The sequence below is a fragment of the Cherax quadricarinatus genome, unplaced genomic scaffold (assembly GCF_038502225.1).
Source record: "Cherax quadricarinatus isolate ZL_2023a unplaced genomic scaffold, ASM3850222v1 Contig446, whole genome shotgun sequence".
In the NCBI taxonomy this organism is placed as follows: domain Eukaryota; kingdom Metazoa; phylum Arthropoda; class Malacostraca; order Decapoda; family Parastacidae; genus Cherax; species Cherax quadricarinatus.
The window spans coordinates 23272-47860 of record NW_027195472.1 but is presented as its reverse complement, the minus strand read 5'-3'; the positions used below and the strand labels follow the sequence as shown (position 1 = coordinate 47860).

At 44.3% G+C, this 24589-nt stretch overlaps 1 protein-coding gene across 3 annotated transcripts in view; it reads left to right on the top strand.

The window, feature by feature from the left end:
- The window catches only part of LOC128701053 (ribosomal protein S6 kinase delta-1), a 94067-nt gene extending 70072 nt beyond the window's left edge, over positions 1–23995 (top strand). For all 3 annotated transcript variants that reach the window (XM_070080438.1, XM_070080436.1, XM_070080435.1), the window contains 5 exons: positions 8981–9135; positions 14961–17291; positions 17748–18003; positions 18137–18232; positions 23303–23995. In XM_070080438.1, the coding sequence (XP_069936539.1) occupies positions 8981–9135; positions 14961–17291; positions 17748–18003; positions 18137–18232; positions 23303–23401 (2937 nt within the window). In that variant the 3' untranslated portion in view covers positions 23402–23995. The remainder of the gene's footprint in view (positions 1–8980; positions 9136–14960; positions 17292–17747; positions 18004–18136; positions 18233–23302) is intronic.
- Positions 23996–24589: the final 594 nt, after the last annotated feature.

The window sequence follows — 24589 nt, the reverse complement described above, 5'->3', positions numbered from 1 at the left end:
GGGCAGGCATCGCAGCTAAGACCCTCTATTATCCTATGCCATTACTAGGTTTCACTGGCCTCATAAAACAAGGCGGCCATAATCACTGGACCGTATTCAAGGTCACCTTATTTCACACAGGTAACACTAACACTTCTGGCAAGTCAAAGTAGGCTGGGGACATCTCACACTCTCAATTGTCTCTCATGGCTGGCAGGACATCCCCGCATACTGGTTGTACAGGTCGACCAGCAAGGCAGGATACACCTCCATACCGCCCTTGAAAGCAGGCTGGTCCCAGCAGCTGGAGTCCATCTCCGCAGCTCACGTCCTTCCACATCTCCGAGGATGGCAACTCCTTCATAGTAGATTCTCCTGTCCTTGGCACACCAGCCAGAATCCCTCACACACCACTGCAATATCACCGCCATCTCCTTCTCTTGAGCTAGGTAGCATCGCAGCATCACAGCACGGCCACAGCATATTCATCATCACAGCACAGCCGTATCACAGCAGCACACAGCCCGGCCACAGCATCGCAGCATGGCTACAGCATCACAGCACGGTCCCAGCATCTCAGCATCACAGCACGGCTGCAGTATCTCAACATCACAGCACGGCCGCAGCATCTCAACATCACAGCACGGCCATATCACAGCAGCACACAGCACGGCCACAGCATCGCAGCATGGCTACAGCATCTCAGCACGGCCACAGCATCGCAGCATGGCTACAGCATCTCAGCATGACCACAGCATCGCAGCACGGCTACAGCATCTCAGCACAGCCACAGCATCGCAGCACGGCTACAGCATCTCAGCAGCATCACAGCAGCCAACATCAGCAGTGGCAGGCTATGGTCAGTTGCTCGAGGTGAGGTGAGGTCACTTCAGATCATCAACAGCAGGTGCGGTCACCCATCCCTTGCAACTGCAGGTAACTGGCGGTCCGCAGGTGATGGTCACAGAGGCTGGGTGACGCAGACAGACACCCACTACACTGGATGACAGACCAGGGCAGCAATACATCTACTGGGGCACATCAGCTGGGTGACTGGGCACATCAGGTGGATAACAATCATAGGCAACTCTTCAATGGGTGACAGTTGTGGGTGAGTCTTCCAAGGCGGGCTGGGTGACTTCTCATTCCTCTGTAAATATTCAATTTCGGCCAGTAATTGCTTCCCCCAAAAGTCTCACCCAAACTCTGATATTCTCCACCATTTATCTCAAACCAACAACCAACTCCACCAAATATAATAATACAACCACACAATTACTCAGACCCACCTTGTAAAAAAAAGGTCAGTTAAGGTCACTAGGATTATAATATCATACAGATATTTACTTCAGCTTTACACACACAAGGGAAAAAAATGGTAGCATAACATAAGTATAACCGAGCAGTCAAAAAGGCACATGGGACTGATTCCTATTATAAAAATAATAAGAATCCCACCGCTGCCACCATGTCATGTAGGGGGGGTATTGGAACGTAAGAATAATTGGGGAATATGGGGGTAAGCGGAGGGAGTCAGTAGGTAGGTGACAGGTGAGGCAGTAGGAGGGACGAGTGTGGAGGTTGGTAGGTAATGTGAGGTCACTGGTGACTACACCTTCACCTCTCATTACTCTACCCACAACACTACTCACCCTCTCACTACTTTAACTAAACATAAATAAATGGAAATAAGAATAAATAATGGGGACAGTGAATATTACTATTCTACTCAAACAGTTTATTATTAAGTCCTTGTGCAATAATATATTTGGGAACAGGAGAACATTATTGTGGTTTAGACAGATGGGGTGGTACACATAAGCAGTGAGACAGGGAACACAATAAGCTTGACGAAAATGAGTATAACTTACAATATAGTACAGAGGACAGTTCACTACAGGAACTAAGCCACAGGTCCCAAGACCTACACAGCACGAGTACTGCACCAAGCCAGTACTCTGCCCAATGTCTCCAACAGTCTCTCCTCCCGAGACTCTCCAGCTCAGCTCTGCTCCCAGGCCAGAGCTCCGCTCGAATCTCCTCTGCTCAGCTGTTCCTTGGGCTTATATTGTCCCGAGAACACCCCCCACAACCACGTGTGTGACCTGATGCCTAGGTCTGACGCCGTCAAGAACAAAAGACCTCAGACGTGGGCGTGGCTGACAGACGTTTGCCAAGGCAAGGTGTGACCATATAATTGGTTAAATTAGGTCTCCCCAGAGACCTCACAAGCCCAGCTGAACTACATCACACCATCACTACTCCACCCACCACCATAACTACTCCACCCACCACCATCACTACTCCACCCACCACCATCACTGCTCTACCCACCGCCATCACTGCTCCACCCACCACCATCACTGCTCCACCCACCACCATCACTACTCCACCCACCACCATCACTACTCCACCCACCACCATCACTACTCCACCCACCATCACTACTCCATGCACCACCATCACTACTCCACCCACCACCATCACCACTCCACCCACCACCATCACCACTCCACCCACCATCATCACTACTCCACCCACCATCATCACTACTCCACCCACCATTACTACTCCACCCACCACCATCACTACTCCACCCACCACCATCACTACCCCACACACGACCATCACTACTACACCCACCACCATCACTGCTCCACCCACCACCATCACTACTCCACCCACCACCATCACTACTCCACCCACCACCATCACTACTCCACCCACCACCATCACTACTCCACCCACCACCATCACTACTCCACCCATCACCATCACTACTCCACCCACCACTATCACTACTCCACCCACCACCATCACTACTCCACCCACCACTGTCACTACTCACCACCATCACTACTCCACCCACCACTGTCACTACTCCACCCACCACCATCACTACTCCACCCACCACCATCACTACTCCACCCACCACTGTCACTTCTCCACCCACCACCATCACTACTCCACCCACCACCATCACTACTCCACCCACCACCATCACTACTCCACCCACCACCATCACTACTCCTCCCACCACCGTCACTACCCACCACCATCACTACTTCACCCACCACCATCACTACTCCACCCACCACCATCACTACTCCACCCACCATCATCACTACTCCACCCACCACCATCACTACTCCACCCACCACCATCACTACTCTACCCACCACCATCACTACTCCACCCACCACCATCACTACTTCACCCACCACCATCACTACTCAACCCACCACCATCACTACCCCACCCACCACCATCACTACTCCACCTACCACCATCACTGCTCCACCCACCACCATCACTACTCCACCCACCACCATCACTACTCCACCCACCACCATCACTACTCCACCCACCACCATCACTACTCCACCCACCACCATCACTGCCCCACCCACCACCACTACTCCACCCACCACCATCACTACTTCACCCACCACCATCACTACTCAACCCACCACCATCACTACCCCACCCACCACCATCACTACTCCACCTACCACCATCACTGCTCCACCCACCAGCATCACTATTCCACCCACCATCATCACTACTCCACCCACCATCATCACTACTCCACCCACCATCATCACTACTCCACCCACCACCATCACTACTCCACCCACCACCATCACTACTCCACCCACCACCATCACTACTCCACCCACCACCATCACTACTCCACCCACCACCATCACTACTTCACACAACGAAGGAACCTCTGTGAGGCAGGTAAATATCACGGAGACCTTCTTTAATGTTTCTGGAAAAAACTCTGGTGGTTGAAATATAGGTCACCCCTTCCCTGTATTTATATGAGTGAGGTGCCTCACTGCAATCTGGGATTCGTGTGGGAGTATTATCCTTCCAGTTATGTCTTGGAAGAGCATGTGGGATGGACGAAGTACCTGACATTCCTCTGGGTACAGAGTTGTATTTGACATCAGAAATACAGCCAACTAGTGGCAGCATATCTGAAGCTTGCTTCTGACTCAGATTTTGGCTCACAACTCAAAGCAAAAAATCGACTGAGCGATGGCTCGTAACTCGGAAAACTCATAAGTTGGGGCACTCACAAGTCATGGTACCACTGTACCTTGTTCACTGAGTTTAATAATTTCTAACAACTACCCTTATATGCATCATATCTGGCAGAGAAGTGATGAGAAATCATGCTGACAATTGTAAACAAACCTGAATGCATTAAACAAGCATTGATGCACATTTTCTCTAGTCCTGGACCAGAGAGAACGTAATGTTTTTCCTCCGCTCGGCTACCTCACCTCATATGTGAAATTTATTGTCCTGTGGGTGTATGTATCATGTTTATAAGCTATGTAATATATTTCTTATATAATTTTGAAGAAATTACAGTAGATGAATTAATAAAAATGAATATATTGACGTAAAATAAGACATTTAACCCTTTGAGGTGTCCAAGCTGTAGATCTACAACTTGTCTGCAGGGCCCAAGAATTTTAAAAAATTTTTGCTATTTTTTCTTATGAAATGGTAGAGAATCTTTTTCTGACAGTAATAAAACAAAAGTATGAAATTTGATGGAAAATTAATGAAATTACACTATTGTGAATTTTGCTGCGTCAGTGATATTTATGCATCAGTGATTTTGCTGACTTCGACTTCCATTTTAGGCCAGTTACATTATTCCAGTCAACCAAATTCTTAGCTTTTTCACTAATATTACTTGTATTTTATCGATTGGGCACAAGAAATCGCCCAGTCAACTGTTTCATCTACCTAACAAAATGATCGGAAATTGGTAATTTGGCCAATTTAACACAGATTTCAAAATACAGATCGGCCATCACTAATCTGGTAATCAGTTACGCGATTCCATCAGTAATCTCGGCTAACATAGTTTCAAATTTCCAGTGTCGCCACACCAACCTGCTGCTACTGTTTGGTAGCGCTACTTACTGCATAAGTCATTTCAGTTTGTTTTTCTCCACTTATTGTTATAACCTGCTCACTTTTAGCCCTCGCCATGGTTCCAGTGGATAAAAGAAATGCTTCTCATTGCGTAAAGCACCGACGCAGTATATTGTCCATAAAATATAAGGTGACTTTGAAGCCACTGTCAGTTGCCACGCGCTCCTGAGTCTCGTGATGTGGGGGAATATGCTTTATTATTATGCTAATATCAACACTACAGCTTATTTACCTATCATAATTGATCTAATATGACATAATAAACAATATAAATATTAATACTCTAGAATGAATAATAGTAATAATAATAACAGAGGATATGGGATAAAAGTACCATCCTTCTATCCCTGTCTTGGGGACTTATATTCACCGTATCAGGGTTTCCGACGTACTAGTATGGCTTACGCACCAGGGTTATTGATGTACTAGTACGCCTAAATTCTAGTGCCTTTAAATCTGGCAAGAGAAAGCTGGTAGGCCTACATATGAAGGAATGGGTCTATGTGGTCAGTGTGCACAGTATAAAAAAAATCCTGCAGCACACAGTGCGTAATGAGAAAAAAAAAAAACTTTGACCATGTTTTTGGTTTAAAACAGCAACTTTGCACTGTATTTTCGTATGGCATTTATGGTTGTATACTAGTTTTCCTGGTCTCATTTTATAGAATGGAAGACATATTACAGAGATTGAGATGATTTTGATTGGTTTCACAATGAAAGTACCTTAAAATTGAGCTCAAAATAGCAGAAATGTTCGATTTTTGCCAAAGTTCAAAAGTAAACAAATTATGCCATGCATCCAATACATGTCAACTGGTGAGTCTAATATTCTTTCACAAGTGCGCTGGTATTATTTATACCATTTCTACACTAATACAGTAGTCTGCATAACAGTAAATCTGTTTTTTGTGAGAACAAAAATTCAAAGTGGAAAGCAAAAGAATGTAAGAGGGGCCTGAGGAGGATGTGACTAATGAACAGAGGAAATGTTATTTTAGTGCCAGGAATGTCTTTCTTGTTTATTCTGAACCCTATTTGGAAATTGGCATCTTTAGAAATTTGTGTGAAATTGGCAAAATTGCTAAATTCTGACCACTTTATTGGATAGTTGAAATTGGTAAATGGGTGGTTTCTTGTACTCATTCAATAGAAAAAAATGGATTTCTAGCAGAATAGTTATGATTTTTGTCAACTAGTACATTGGAATTGGCCGAAAATAGGGTTCAAAGTGGGCGAAATCGCCGATGCGTAAACATCGTTGAGACCGCTAACTCTGTGAGAGCATAATTCCATAAATTTTCTATAAAATTTCATATGTTTGGTGTCATAATGATCGGGAAAAGATTCTCTTTCTTTTCATAAGAAATTTTTTTTTTTTCCTAAAAATTTTCGACCCTGAGAACTAGTTTAGGAGAGAACCTCTCGACCCTGAAAGGGTTAAGAGAAAACCCAGTGTAGTACAGGGCTGACTATGATATACACTCTTTTTCGTTGATTATCACAGAAGTTATTCATTTATATCTTAACTTAGCGGCATTAATAATGATAGGAATGCAATGAATTTCACAGACAACATAAAAAACCCCATAAAAGGACGCCAATGGAAATAAGTCACTTTGACGTTTTTGGGTTATCCCAGGTTATCTGTAATTTCCCCTAATTTGCACTTACACTCACCCAAATGACTGTATACATAAAATTCCTAATATAGCTTTTGCCTATTAAATCTTAAGTTAGTCCTAAGTTTGCCTAAGATACTCTTCCAACAGTGTATCATGCCAAGACAAATCCAATCCCATTACTAAATGTACCATTTGTAATACAGCCTCTTCTCACTTAACGATGGAGTTCCGTTCCTAAGACCTTGTTGGTTAACGAATTCATTGCTAAGTGAGGAGCATAATATAATAATAGTAGGTTTGTGCCAACCAAAAAATAGAAGATTTACTGTTATGCAATATTGTAATAATTGTATAAATAATATAAGCGCATTCGTGACTGCACATTAGACCCACCAGCTGACATGTATTGTACACGTGATGTCATTTGTTTACTATTGAACGTTGGCAAAAATCGAACATTTCTGCTACTTTGAGCTCAGTTTCAAGCTATTTTCAGTACTAAAATCAGTCAAAATCATCTCTAATTCTGTAATATATCTTCCATTCTATCAAATGAGACCAAGAAACCGTGGATACAGCTGTAAAAAAACATATGAAAAAAACACTGTGAAGTCACTATTTCAATCTAAAAAATATGGTTGCAGTTTTTTTTCTTCATTATGCACTATGTGCTGCAGGATTTGTTTTATATGGTGCACACTTACCACCTAGATGCATTCTCTCATATCTAGGCCCAAATTTACCGCTCACAGCTTATCTGAGTGAGCTGAGCTCATGGCGTAGTACTACGGCTTGGACCCTGGCTTCAAAGCCATAGAACTATGGGACGGAACCTCAGAGGGTTAATGTGCCCAATAGTGATTATTATTACATATTAGTGTTATTATTATGACTATGGCATCAAGATTAATAAGACAGTGTGTAAGTTTATTTAGGTACAGGTACACTTACGTATAATTATCAGAGTACATATGAAATATGCAGTAACTTTAACCCTTTGACTGTCGCAAGCCCCTTTCTGAAACTGTCATTCTGTCACAAAATTTTTGGAAAAAAAAAATTATTTTTTACTTATGAAATGATAGAGAATCTTTTCCTGATGGTAATGACACCAAAAGTACGAAATTTGGTCAAAAACTCACGGAATTACGCTCCCGCAAAGCTAGCGGTCTTGGCGACATATACGCATTGGCGATTTCGCTGACTTTGAGCCCTGTTTTTGGCCAATTCCATTGTTCCAGTTGACCAAACTCATAGCTATTTCTTTAGAACTCCATTTTTTTCTATCAGTTGAGTACAAGAAACTGCCCATTTACCAATTTGAACTACCTAATAAAGTGGTCAGAAATTGGCAATTTGGCCAATTTCACGCAAATTAAAAAGATGCCAATTTCAAAATAGGGTCCAGAATAAACAATGTAGATATTCTTGGCACTAAAATAACATATCCTCTGTTTATTAGTCACATCTCTAGGCCCCTCTTATATTACTATTGCTTTCTATTTTGATTTTTTATTCATACAAAAAATACAAAATTTACTGTTATGCAGACTACTGCATTATTGTAAAAATGGTATAAATAATATCAGTGCACTAGTGAAAGAATATTAGACTTCCCAGTTGAAGTGTATTGGACGTGTGGTGTGATTTGCTTACTCCTGAACATTTGTAAAAATCGAACATTTCCGCTGCTTTGAGCTCAATTTCAAGGTCGTTTTCATCGTGAAACTAATCAAAATCATCTCTATTTCTGTAATGTGTTTTCCATTTTATCATGTGACCATGAAAACGAGAATACAGTGATAAATACTTTACAAAAATACACCTCAAAGTCGGCGTTTTAATCCAAAAAAATGGTCAGTTTTTTTCTCATTATGCATTGCGTGCTGCAGGATTTTTTTATGTGGTGCACACTCACCACACAGACCCATTCTCTCACATGTGGGCTTACCAGCTTTCTCCTGCTTGATTTGAAGCCGCTAGAATTTACGCGTATAAATATGTCTGAAACAGTGGCACGTAAGACATATTTATATGACCAAAACAGTCAAAGGGTTAAAACACTTGAAATTTTGGAAAGTTTCCAGACATGATGGAGAGATGCGGAGCTCACAAAGAATGTAAACAACACTGGGGTGCGGTGGCTGTATTAGAGTCAGGTAGGGGGAAGCTGTATAACAAGTTTTGGTCATAATCTGAAATGTCCGCATTAGCAGAACACTGTAAAGTGAGGCCCTACTGTAATAATAATGATAATAGTAAATATGTAGAGCAGGTTAAGTTAGGTTAAGTTAGATTAAGTTAGGTTAAGTTCAGGTTAAAGGTTAAGTTCAGAATAAGTTAGGTTTAAGTTCAGGTTAACTTAGATTAAGTATTGTCTAATACAAACTACCAGTAACAGTGGATGTGGTTGTCAGGTGGTGGTTAAGAGCGGTGGTGGCAGCGGCGGCAGTGGTGGCAGCGGTGGTGGCAGCAGCAAGACTGTAGTTCCAGCATCAGTGGCATTCATGGTGCCAATCATCCGCTACCATGAGACATCCACCGCCATCTACCTGGTGCTAAAGTTTATCAGGTATGCCAGAGTCTTGTGTACCCTGTACCTCCTCTGGCACCAGCATGGTGATGCCAGAGTCTTGTGTACCCTGTACCTCCCCTGGCACCAGCATGGTGATGCCAGAGTATTGTGTACCCTGTACCTCCCCTGGCACCAGCATGATGATGCCAGAGTCTTGTGTACCCTGTACCTCTCCTGGCGCTAGCTTGGCAATGCCAAGGTCTCGCATACCCTGTACCTCACTGTATACCTCCCCTGGCACCGGCACCTCGGGCATAAATCTGGGCTCCGCTCTATGTTTTGCCCTACACACACACACACACACGCGCGCGCGCACACACACACACACACACACACACACACACACACACACACACACAGCAGTCAAAAGCTCCAGCTCCTGGGCTCCAACTCTCTCTCCAAAAAGCCTATCCCTTTCAGTCATTTCCCTGGGCTAATATGGCTCTTCATGGCCCCCCTTAAAGGGGTAGAATGGTAAGCCAGTGGAAGACCTCGGTTGGATGACCAAAAGCTCCAGTGGCGGATTATCTAAGCCCCACATCGGGGCACAATTGTCCTGTTACCTGACGAACCTCACCTAACCTAACGTCTGTTGGAGTTAGATTACAGGTTAGCTCAAATTCTCCTCATTTCCCTCAGTATCATACTAAGGTGGCCTGGGAAGAGACAGTATCCACAGTTATATGAAGCCTCTCCATTTCCAGGTGGGTATTTTGAAGACACGTGGTTGGCTGTGAGCTCTAGCTCCTAAGACCTTGTTGCCACCACCAGTGTCCAAGAAGACTGTGCTAGTGTTCAAGTTCAGAAGTGAGCTTACTTGTGATACCTACTATCATTTTTATCTAATCTCTCTAATACAAACAAATCTTACCTAATATTAACTTCTAATACAAACTAATATTAGTATTTATTATTTTATTAACACATCAGCTGTTTCCCACCATGGCAGGATGGCCCTCCTCCTAATTTCCAAACTACGAATTCTCTGCATTATATTCACACCACACATTTCCCTCAGACATGACATCTCCACTGCCTCCAGCCTTCTCCTCGCTGCAACATTCATCACCCACGCTTCACACCCATATAAGAGCGTTGGTAAAACTATACTCTCATACATTCCCCTCTTTGCCTCCAAGGACAAAGTTCTTTGTCTCCACAGACTCCTAAGTGCACCACTCACCCTTTTCCCCTCATCAGTTCTATGATTCACCTCATCTTTCATAGACCCATCTGTTGACATGTCCACTCCTACATATCTGAATACATTCACCTCCCCCATACTCCCTCAAAATATTACCTAATATTAACATCTAATACAAGTTAATATTACCTAATATTAACATCTTAAATACAAGCTAATATTTCCTAATATTAACATCTTTAGTAGAAGCTAATACAGTGGACCCCTGAGTTTCGTGAGTAATCTGTTCCAGACAGTCTGCTGAAAGTCAAAATTCATGAATGGCAAAACCATTTTCCCCATTAGAAATAATGTAAATCTAATTAATCCGTTCCAGACACCCAAAAATGCATGTACAGTGGTCCCTCGTTTTTCGTAATTAATCCGTTCCTGGAGCCGTTACTATAAACAAAATTTACGATTTGCGAATCAATTTTCCCCATAAGAAATAATGTAAATACAATTAATCCGTTCCTGACACCCAGAAGTATTAAAACAAAAAAAAATAATTTTCCATGAAATATACATATAGTACATAAACAATACAATGGGAAATGATGAATGAAACATTAACAGCATAACACTTACCTTTATTGGAGATTCTTCTTAGTGTATGGGAGACTGGAGGAGGAGAGAGATTGGATTGTTTACAGTTTGGAAGGGGAATCCCCTTCCAGCAACACCTCAGGTACCAATTGCTTCTCTGGGGTTGCTTCTCTTCTCTGTTTCTTAATGCCACTAGGACCACCTTGAGAGTCACTCTAGTCCTGTCTCGCAAAGGAACTGTGGAGAGAGCTCTGTTTCTGGCGTCTCTTTAACACTTCCCGAAAATGGCCCAAGACTTTGTCACTGTACATATTTCTCACCTTCTTTACCACAGGCTTGGCACTAGGACATTTCTTTGGAGCCATGGTAGCTTATTTAGTAATTGGAAGCGCTAAAATGAGTGAAATATTATGAAATATTTCGTAGGAGCACTTGTGGGGACCTTCACTCACTGGTAAACAATGCCAGACTGGCTGGGTAGGGAGGCCGCCCCGGCTCACACCGTGCGTACGCGTCCTGGACGAACTACTATTCGCGAGTCAACCTATGAAAAGCGAGTCCATGTTTATATGAAAATACCCCTATGATTTGCGAAATTTACGATTGCCGAGAACTACGAAAAGCGAGGGACCACTGTATTAAAAAAAATATATTTTCTTAACATTAATAAAGATTTACATACAGAAAACAATGAGAAATCAAGTACATATATGTTTAAAACAATAATAACATTACACTTACCTTTATTGAAGAGTTTGTGGTGTCTGGAAGCCTGGAGGACGGGAGAGGAGGAAGTTACACTATTGTTTGGAAGGGGAATCCCCTTCCATAAAGACTTCAGGTACCAAGTCCTTTTCTGGGGTTACTTCCCTTCTTTTTTTTTTTAAAGCCACTAGGACCAGCTTGAGAGTCAGTGCACACCTGTGGCACTAAATATCCGTCCAGAGAATTGTTTCTGGCGTCTCTTTAAAATTTCCCTAAAATGGGACATGAGATTGTCATTGAACATGTTGCAGATACTGGTGATGTTCTTCCATAAATGTTTGCACCCTACTCCACATTGCACAGATTTTCTTAACCCTTTCAGGGTCGAGAGGCCTTCTCCTAAACTTGTTCTTAGGGTTGAAAATTTTTTGGAAAAAAAATTATTTTTTCTTATGGAAAGATAGACACCCCAAAAGTATGAAATTTGATGAAAAACTTACGGAATTATGCTCGCGTGAAGTTAGCGGTCTTGACAGTGTTTACGCATCAGCGATTTCGTCCACTTTGAGCCCTATTTTTGGCCAGTTCCAATGTACTAGTGGACAAAAATCATAGCTATTTTGCTAGAACTCTATTTTTTCTATTGAATGAGTACAAGAAACCACCCATTTACCAATTTCAACTATTCAATAAAGTGGTCAGAAATTAGCAATTTTGCCAATTTCACACAAATTTCTAAAGATGCCAATTTCCAAATAGGGTTCAGAATAAACAAGAAAGACATTCCTGGCACTAAAATAACATTTCCTCTGTTCATTAGTCACATCCTCCCCAGGCCCCTCTTACATTCTTTTGCTTTCCACTTTGAATTTTTATTCTCACAAAAAACAGAAGATTTACTGTTATGTAGACTACTGCATTAGTGTCGAAATTGTATAAATAATATCAGCGCACTTGTGAAAGAATATTAGGCTGACCAGTTGACGTGTGGCATGATTTGTTTACTTTTGAACTTTGGCAAAAATCGAACATTTCTGCTACTTTGAGCTCAATTTTAAGGTACTTTTCATTGTGAAACCAATCAAAATCATCTCAATCTCTGTAATATGTCTTCCATTCTATAAAATGAGATCAGGAAAACTAGAATACAGCCATAAATACCATATGAAAATACAGTGCAAAGTTGTTGTTTTAAACCAAAAACACGATCAAAGTTTTTTTTTTCTCATTACGCACTGTGTGCTGCAGGATTTTTTTTTATACTGTGCACACTGACCACATAGACCCATTCCTTCATATGTAGGCCTACCAGCTTTCTCTTGCTAGATTTAAAGGCGCTAGAATTTAGGCATACTAGTACATCAATAACCCTGGTGCATAAGCCATACTAGTACGTCGGAAACCCTGAAAGGGTTAATCTTTGAAGAAGGAACTTCTTCCCTCTCTCTTCCTCCTCCTCCGAAGCATTTTCCTGAGCTGCTGTCTGTTGCTGTTGCTGATGAAAGTCTTGCAGCTCTTCCCTGTGGTCCTCCACCAACTCTTCCACATCCTCGCTACTCACATCCAACCCCATGGAATTCCTTAATGCCACAGTAGATTCCACAACTGGCATAGGGTCCTCAGGGTTAGCCCCAAACCCTTCAAAATCCCTCTTTTGGACACAATCTTGCCATTATTTTCTCCAAGCAGAGTTCAAAGTCCTGGTAGTCACTCCCTCCCAAGCCTTACCTATAAGGTTTATGCAGTGGAGGATACTAAAGTGATCTTTCCAAAACTCTCTTAGGGTCAAGTGAGTGTCTGAGGTCACATCAAAGCACCTTTGAAACATGGCTTTGGTGTAGTTTTTTTTGAAGTTTGAAATGACCTGCTGGTCCATGGGCTGGAGGAGAGGAGTGGTATTAGGGGACAAGAACTTTACTGTGATGAAACTAAACTCCTCCAACAATTGGTCTTCCAGGTCTGGAGGATGAGCAGGTGCATTGTCCATTACCAGGAGGCACTTGAGTTCCAGTTTATTTTCCAGGAGGTATTTCTTCACACTGGGGCCAAACACTTCATTAAACCAATCAAGGAAATTTCCCTTGTGACTCATGCCTTACTGTTAGTCTTCCACATCACACACAAGTTACTCTTGGCAACACTGTTTTTCTTGAACACTCTGGGATTTTCAGAGTGATACACCAGTAAAGGCTTCACTTTGCACTCCCCACTAGCATTACAACAAAACATGAGAGTTAGCCTGTCTTTCATAGGCTTGTGTCCTGGCATTACCTTTTCCTCCTGTGTGATGTAGGTCTTCTTTGGCATTTTCTTCCAAAAGAGGCCTGTTTTTTCACAGTTGAACACTTGTTGGTGGTGGAATTTTTCAGCCTCTTCATAGTCCTTGAATTCACACACACATTTTTCAGCCACATATTTGTCAAAACTGGCAGGCTCACCATGCCTTACCACACTGTGTATGCCACTGCACTTCTTAAATCTCTCAAATCAGCCTTTGCTGGCCCTAAGATCACCAACAGCAGTACTTGTTCTAGGCATTTTATTCATGAGATCATCATGCAACTGTCTTGTCTCTTCACAAATTATCGACTACAAAACAATATCTCCTGCTAACTGTTTTTGGCTAATCCACACCAACAATAACCTCTCCACTTCTTCGAGTATTTGCACTCTCTTTTTTGTGAGCATGTCTACCCCTTTTGCAACAACAGCTTCCTTGATTTCCTTTTTCTTAGACACGATAGAGGTGATGGTTGAAAGGGGTTTGTTATACAACCTGGCAAGCTCGGCCACATGCACTCCACTTTCGTATTTTTCAATGATTTCTTTCTTGAATGCGATCGTGTTTCTCACTTTCTTTACCAAAGGGCTGGCACTAGCTTTCTTTGGGCCCATGGTGGCTTATTTAACAGTTGCAAGCACAAAAAAGAATGGAATATTACAAAATGTATCGTATGAATGCGTGCGATGATGATCACTCGCCGATAAACAATGACACACTGATGCTGAATGGTGTAGGAGACTGGCTTTGTGTGCACGCTGACACTGGGATGCCGCTCACACACGTACCAGATGGTTGCCAAATCATGAGGCCAAACACAAAACGCGAGGCTATATTTTGACGTAAAAAGTTGCGGAAAGTCGAGATTCACAAAGGACGAGGCTCAAGAAAACTGGGGGTCCACTGTGTTACCTATTATTAACATCTTTAATACAAGCTAATATTACCTAGATGTATAATAGTAATATTATACTTGAAGAATAAGAAAGAATTATATATATCTTGAAGTTTGTTACTGTAATATAATAATAATAATGTAATAATAACAATAATAATAATTTGCTTTGTTTTAAGTGAGTTGAATATTTATTTTTATCCTCTCATCAGCGGTGGAAAGTTGTGGAACCATATCAGTAAGTACGTGTTGGAGGGTGGCAACAGTGGCGCCGTGGCATACGACACCTTTGGCAACACGTATGCCGGTCGCCGTCTGCTTGAAGAAACTTCGGAAGCCTTGTCACCATGCGAGGCGCCATCCCTAGTGTCTCCCCCACCTCCATCCTCCACTGGAGGCTTTCTGGTGGTCCCGGGCCGCCGCTCTGGGTGTTTGGAGGCACCATCACCATGCTCCTCCGAGGGATATCTCCGGGTGTACTCCGACTACGCTCACAGTCTGCCGTCCTCGGCCTCCATGGCTGCCATCCCTCCATTGGACGCTGCCGGCGTGGTGACACCCTCTGTGCCAAAGTCCCTGAGCGCCGGAACCCTGGTCGTCACAGCCGGGCATCTGGATGTTAACTCAGTCGCTCTAAATGCGGTGTTCTCTGCTAATGACAACATTCACGGCGTTCTCCAAAATGCAACACTATCAGGTAAAGATGATGACAACATTCGCCGCACTGGCATCCTGTCCAATGGCAGTAGTTTACTGACTGATAATGACGTTCGCTACACTGGCGTCCTGCCCAATGGTAGTTTACTGAGCGACGATGACAAGGTGAGCGTTGGCAGCGACACACTCTCAGGCGTCAGCGATGATTTTAGTTGTTCTGTGGCGCTGTGCGTGCCAAACCTCCTGCCAGACCCGCCACCTTTCACACACTTCACAAGTATTGATGAACCTCACACAGGAATTTGTGTAGATCAGAGGAGTGTTGAGTCTCATTTTCAAGTTCACGAAGATGACACTGGAGTCTGTGAAGCTCAGAGTAGTGTGAGAAATAGATCTGAATATGATGGACCTCATTTTCAAGTTCACGAAGATGATGCTGGTTTTCGTGAACCTCTGGTTAGTGTGAGAAATAGATCTGAACTTGACGAATCTCATTTTCGAGCACATGGAGATGACACTGGTGTTTGTGAGCCTCTGGTTAGTGTGAGAAATAGATCTGAACTTGACGAAACTCATTTTCGAGCACACGAAGATGACACTGGTGTTTGTGAGCCTCTGGTTAGTGTGAGTAACAGATCTGAACTTGAGGCATTGTATAAAAAATCACATTTTCTAATTTGTGAGGATAACAGAGAGTCACTGAAGTGTGACAACAACAAGTCGCTGAAGTCTCCCACCATGAACGATGAAGAGACAAGTCTGAATGATGCTGTGAGAGACGCGCTATTCTTGCGAACAAGGGACACTTGTTTACCCATGGACGATGCCAGGAATGACTGGAGGGACAGTGCCAGGAATGACAAGGATGACACCAGGAATGACTGGATGGACGACGCCAGCATGACGGACACCTCCTTCGCTAGCGTGACTCTGCCATCATTTTCGTGGAGCAGACGCGATGCCTCAGAGCTGGCATCGCTGGATGTCAATGACCTCATTAGAAACTCTAAACGACTGTTGCAGAATGTTGACCACACTTTGCAACAGAGTAAAGGACAGGCAATGACCACATTGCACACTGATGACAGCACCTCACTGCAACATTCTCAACTACCTTATGACAGTGATACTGTAGGCCTTAATTCTGGCACTGTAGATCTTAATTATGGCAGTGTAGGTCTTAATTCTGACACTGTAGGCCTTAATTCTGACATTGTAGGCCTTTCTTCTGACACTGTAGGCCTTAATTCTGACACTGTAGGCCTGAAGTCTGATACTGTAGGCCTAAATTATAACACACTAGGCCTAAATCATGTAGGCAAGGAGGAAGCAAAACAGCTTATGATAGAAAGTGGAAAAAACCTAAAGGAGAGCCAGGCCTATCTGATTTTGCCAACACCAGACTCGACTCCCTCTGGCTGCCAGTCAGAGGTGAGTGTCATCAATCTGAAGCGAAAAGATGGTAGTCCAAAGAACCAGAGTCATTCCATTGTTTTGTCCGCTGAAAATCACCGTCCTCGCAAGTTGTCTGTCAAGTCACAAGAGCGTCGTTCAACTCGTGCGATCCGCCCTTCTCCTGACTTGTCCATTTCAAACATGACCCTCCATTCTGGCCAGTCTGGTAGCGACGATGATGACCACTCTGCTGACCAGAATGAAGACATCAATGCATCCCATGAGCTCCGTACAAATCGCACAAATGGCCAGTTGAGCTCAGCAGACAATGGCGCCCCAATGGAAAGCTCATTGGCCGCCCTGCTGGAGAAGTACTCGGCCAATCGTGGCCAAGACTCTCAGCCGAGACTACCTGAAGGCATTGTTAAGGTGTGGTCGTCACAAGTCGTCACTGCCATTGCGGCGCTACATCAACTTGGTATTGTTTGGGGGTAAGTCAACTTTGTGGTAAGTTGATTGTTCCATCAACCTTGTGGTAGATCAATTGTTCTACTGGCTTGTCTGTTAAATTGTTCTACTGGCTTGTTTGTTAAATTGTTCTACTGGCTTGTCTGTTAAATTGTTCTACTGGCTTGTCTGTTAAATTGTTCTACTGGCTTGTTTGTTAAATTGTTCTACTGGCTTGTCTGTTAAATTGTTCTACTGGCTTGTCTGTTAAATTGTTCTACTGGCTTGTCTGTTAAATTGATCAATTTGGCTTACAAGGTAAGGACCTGGTATCAACCATAGGGTGGAAATAGAAATTAAATATTACTGGCATATTGGCTCTGGATCTGAGGGATTGGAGCATTCCATCCCTTGGATTGATGGTGAATCTATTAACCAGGTGCTGACCCATACAGGTTTGGTGCTGTTGTTCACTTGTGCAGAGGATTCCCATTTTGCAGGGACTTTAACTGTGACAATGTCCTGCTGGATGATGGTGGAAGCATCCTGGTGACGTACGAGAGTCGTTGGTCATCCGCTGAGCAGAATGTGCGGAGTGGAAAGTGCTGGCAGCATCTGGGAGGCTGGTGTATGGCGGATGGGTGTCACAAGGCTGGCTACTTGGCGCCAGAGCTCCGTTCACCACTGGCACAGCCAACGGAGGCGGCGGATTGGTGGTCCGTTGGCGCCTTAATTTACCACATGTTGACCGGACAGGTGAATGCCATTTAGATCCCCCTTCGTTCCATGATTCCACTCAAAAGATGGCAACTGGTATTTCTAAAACCCGTTGCGGCATATATAAAACCAAAACAACATTCATAATGATAGCTCTTGTTGTTCATTACAGAGTGTACGTACGGCACATACATCTGGCATCACGTCCCACACAGAACTGTTATTACCATCACACCTGTCACCCGAAGCTGCTTCCCTCCTGTCTCAGGTAAACCATAGCACACTACACACATGGTCACCTTGTAGCACAATACACACATGGTCACCATGTAGCACACTACACACATGGTCACCTTGTAGCACACTACACACATGGTCACCATGTAGCACACTACACACATGGTCACCATGTAGCACACTACACACATGGTCACCATGTAGCACACTACACACATGGTCACCATGTAGCACACTACACACATGGTCACCATGTAGTACACTACACACATGGTCACCATGTAGTACACTACACACATGGTCACCATGTAGTACACTACACACATGGTCACCATGTAGTACACTACACACATGGTCACCTTGTAGCACACTACACACATGGTCACCATGTAGTACACTACACACATGGTCACCATGTAGTACACTACACACATGGTCACCATGTAGTACACTACACACATGGTCACCATGTAGCACACTACACACATGGTCACCATGTAGCACACTACACACATGGTCACCATGTAGTACACTACACACATGGTCACCTTGTAGCACACTACACACATGGTCACCATGTAGCACACTACACACATGGTCACCATGTAGCACACTACACACATGGTCACCATGTAGCACACTACACACATGGTCACCTTGTAGCACACTACACACATGGTCACCATGTAGCACACTACACACATGGTCACCATGTAGCACACTACACACATGGTCACCTTGTAGCACACTACACACATGGTCACCATGTAGCACACTACACACATGGTCACCATGTAGCACACTACACACATGGTCACCATGTAGTACACTACACACATGGTCACCATGTAGCACACTACACACATGGTCACCATGTAGCACACTACACACATGGTCACCTTGTAGCACACTACACACATGGTCACCATGTAGCACACTACACACATGGTCACCATGTAGCACACTACACACATGGTCACCATGTAGTACACTACACACATGGTCACCATGTAGTACACTACACACATGGTCACCATGTAGCACACTACACACATGGTCACCATGTAGTACACTACACACATGGTCACCATGTAGCACACTACACACATGGTCACCATGTAGCACACTACACACATGGTCACCTTGTAGCACACTACACACATGGTCACCATGTAGCACACTACACACATGGTCACCATGTAGTACACTACACACATGGTCACCATGTAGTACACTACACACATGGTCACCTTGTAGCACACTACACACATGGTCACCATGTAGCACACTACACACATGGTCACCATGTAGCACACTACACACATGGTCACCATGTAGCACACTACACACATGGTCACCATGTAGCACACTACACACATGGTCACCATGTAGCACACTACACACATGGTCACCATGTAGCACACTACACACATGGTCACCTTGTAGCACACTACACACATGGTCACCATGTAGCACACTACACACATGGTCACCTTGTAGCACACTACACACATGGTCACCATGTAGCACACTACACACATGGTCACCATGTAGCACACTACACACATGGTCACCATGTAGTACACTACACACATGGTCACCATGTAGCACACTACACACATGGTCACCATGTAGTACACTACACACATGGTCACCATGTAGCACACTACACACATGGTCACCATGTAGCACACTACACACATGGTCACCTTGTAGCACACTACACACATGGTCACCATGTAGCACACTACACACATGGTCACCTTGTAGCACACTACACACATGGTCACCATGTAGCACACTACACACATGGTCACCATGTAGCACACTACACACATGGTCACCTTGTAGCACACTACACACATGGTCACCATGTAGCACACTACACACATGGTCACCATGTAGCACACTACACACATGGTCACCATGTAGCACACTACACACATGGTCACCATGTAGCACACTACACACATGGTCACCATGTAGCACACTACACACATGGTCACCTTGTAGCACACTACACACATGGTCACCATGTAGCACACTACACACATGGTCACCTTGTAGCACACTACACACATGGTCACCATGTAGCACACTACACACATGGTCACCATGTAGCACACTACACACATGGTCACCATGTAGTACACTACACACATGGTCACCATGTAGCACACTACACACATGGTCACCATGTAGTACACTACACACATGGTCACCATGTAGCACACTACACACATGGTCACCATGTAGCACACTACACACATGGTCACCTTGTAGCACACTACACACATGGTCACCATGTAGCACACTACACACATGGTCACCTTGTAGCACACTACACACATGGTCACCATGTAGCACACTACACACATGGTCACCATGTAGCACACTACACACATGGTCACCTTGTAGCACACTACACACATGGTCACCATGTAGCACACTACACACATGGTCACCATGTAGCACACTACACACATGGTCACCATGTAGCACACTACACACATGGTCACCATGTAGCACACTACACACATGGTCACCATGTAGCACACTACACACATGGTCACCATGTAGCACACTACACACATGGTCACCATGTAGCACACTACACACATGGTCACCATGTAGCACACTACACACATGGTCACCATGTAGCACACTACACACATGGTCACCATGTAGCACACTACACACATGGTCACCATGTAGCACACTACACACATGGTCACCATGTAGTACACTACACACATGGTCACCATGTAGCACACTACACACATGGTCACCATGTAGCACACTACACACATGGTCACCATGTAGCACACTACACACATGGTCACCATGTAGCACACTACACACATGGTCACCATGTAGTACACTACACACATGGTCACCATGTAGCACACTACACACATGGTCACCATGAAGCACACTACACACATGGTCACCATGTAGCACACTACACACATGGTCACCATGTAGCACACTACACACATGGTCACCATGTAGTACACTACACACATGGTCACCATGTAGCACACTACACACATGGTCACCATGTAGTACACTACACACATGGTCACCATGTAGTACACTACACACATGGTCACCATGTAGCACACTACACACATGGTCACCATGAAGCACACTACACACATGGTCACCATGTAGTACACTACACACATGGTCACCATGTAGCACACTACACACATGGTCACCATGAAGCACACTACACACATGGTCACCATGAAGCACACTACACACATGGTCACCATGTAGCACACTACACACATGGTCACCATGTAGCACACTACACACATGGTCACCATGTAGCACACTACACACATGGTCACCATGTAGCACACTACACACATGGTCACCATGTAGCACACTACACACATGGTCACCATGTAGCACACTACACACATGGTCACCATGTAGCACACTACACACATGGTCACCATGTAGCACACTACACACATGGTCACCATGTAGCACACTACACACATGGTCACCATGTAGCACACTACACACATGGTCACCATGTAGCACACTACACACATGGTCACCATGTAGTACACTACACACATGGTCACCATGTAGCACACTACACACATGGTCACCATGTAGCACACTACACACATGGTCACCATGTAGCACACTACACACATGGTCACCATGTAGCACACTACACACATGGTCACCATGTAGTACACTACACACATGGTCACCATGTAGCACACTACACACATGGTCACCATGAAGCACACTACACACATGGTCACCATGTAGCACACTACACACATGGTCACCATGTAGCACACTACACACATGGTCACCATGTAGTACACTACACACATGGTCACCATGTAGCACACTACACACATGGTCACCATGTAGTACACTACACACATGGTCACCATGTAGTACACTACACACATGGTCACCATGTAGCACACTACACACATGGTCACCATGTAGCACACTACACACATGGTCACCATGTAGCACACTACACACATGGTCACCATGTAGCACACTACACACATGGTCACCATGAAGCACACTACACACATGGTCACCATGTAGCACACTACACACATGGTCACCTTGTAGCACACTACACACATGGTCACCATGTAGCACACTACACACATGGTCACCATGTAGCACACTACACACATGGTCACCATGTAGCACACTACACACATGGTCACCATGAAGCACACTACACACATGGTCACCATGTAGCACACTACACACATGGTCACCTTGTAGCACACTACACACATGGTCACCATGTAGCACACTACACACATGGTCACCATGTAGCACACTACACACATGGTCACCATGTAGCACACTACACACATGGTCACCATGTAGCACACTACACACATGGTCACCATGTAGCACACTACACACATGGTCACCATGTAGCACACTACACACATGGTCACCATGTAGCACACTACACACATGGTCACCATGTAGCACACTACACACATGGTCACCATGTAGCACACTACACACATGGTCACCATGTAGCACACTACACACATGGTCACCATGTAGCACACTACACACATGGTCACCATGTAGCACACTACACACATGGTCACCATGTAGCACACTACACACATGGTCACCATGTAGCACACTACACACATGGTCACCATGTAGTACACTACACACATGGTCACCATGTAGTACACTACACACATGGTCACCATGTAGCACACTACACACATGGTCACCATGTAGTACACTACACACATGGTCACCATGTAGTACACTACACACATGGTCACCATGTAGCACACTACACACATGGTCACCATGTAGTACACTACACACATGGTCACCATGTAGTACACTACACACATGGTCACCATGTAGTACACTACACACATGGTCACCATGTAGTACACTACACACATGGTCACCATGTAGTACACTACACACATGGTCACTTTATAGTGGTCCACTATATACAGTCAGTGCTCTTATGAAGCTCTCTACATATAGAGAAACTTTATAAGTGTACTTAGAGTACTCTATGTACTAACTGCTGTCATCTTTGTCTGCATTGTTACAGTTGTTGTGTGCACACCCGGTGGAGCGTCTGGGCGGTGGCGCCGCCAGTGCACAGGAGATCAAGGATCACGCCTTCTTCACCGGCATCCAGTGGCGCTAGTGGCATGGCACCGCTACCACAATGGTGCTAGTGGTGTACAGGAGATCAAGGACCATGCCTTCTTCACTGGCATCCAGTGGCACTAGTAGTGGCATGGCACCACTACCACAATGGTGTTAGTGGTGTGGCATTGCTACCTCAGTAATGCAAGTAGTGGTGTGGCACCACTTCCATTGTGATGCAAGTAGTGGTGCAGTGCCATTACCACAGTGATGTGAGTAGTGGTGCAGTGCCACTACCACAGTGATGCTAGTGGTGTGGCACCACTATCACAGTGGCACAAATAGTGGTGCAGTGCCACTGCCACGGTGGTGGAAGTACTCGTGAAGCACCACTGGCACAGTGGTGCGAGTAGTGGCATGGCACCCAGTGCAGTGTGACTACCATGGTGGCACTGGTGGTTGAAGATCGCACCACCACTGTGGCTACAAGATGGTGCACTGTCACCATCGCTAAGGTTTCATTGTCACATTTGCACTGGGTCTTGGCCATACAGTGTATTGGCCATACAGTGTGTGGGCCGTACAACATAGTGGCCACACTGGCTGACAACTACACTAGTACTTGATCCATCAATAAAATATATATATATATCATTGATATTTTATTCTCCTTAAAACAACCACAATGTATATAGGAGAGGACAGTGTATATAAGAGAGGATAGTGTAGTAACAGGTACTACACCAGATACCGCACCAGGTACTACACCAGGAACTACATGTACTACACCAGGTACTACACCAGATACCACACCAGGTACTACACCAGGAACTACATGTACTACACCAGGTACTACACCAGATACCACACCAGGTACTCCACCATGTACCACTAGGTACTACTACACCAGGTACTATGAACACAGGTAAGAATGGCTTGTGACCAGATAACTATAACTTGTGTTTCCTTCATAAGATACATGCAAATATGTACACTTACGTACACTGTGTACAAAGATTGGAGTAGTCAGTGTACCACACGGCAACAGAATGGCAAAAGAAAAAACCAGAGAGCACTGTATTCAACTAGCTGGTAGGCAAGTCTGGCAAATGCTGACTGCAAGTGAACCACATTGTCTCAGCAATTGGCGGGCTCGCCTGTGATTGGACATGAACCAAGGTACTGATTTAATGATGGGTACCCTAATAATCATTAAACCCTTAACACCCAGTTTACTGGTTGGGAG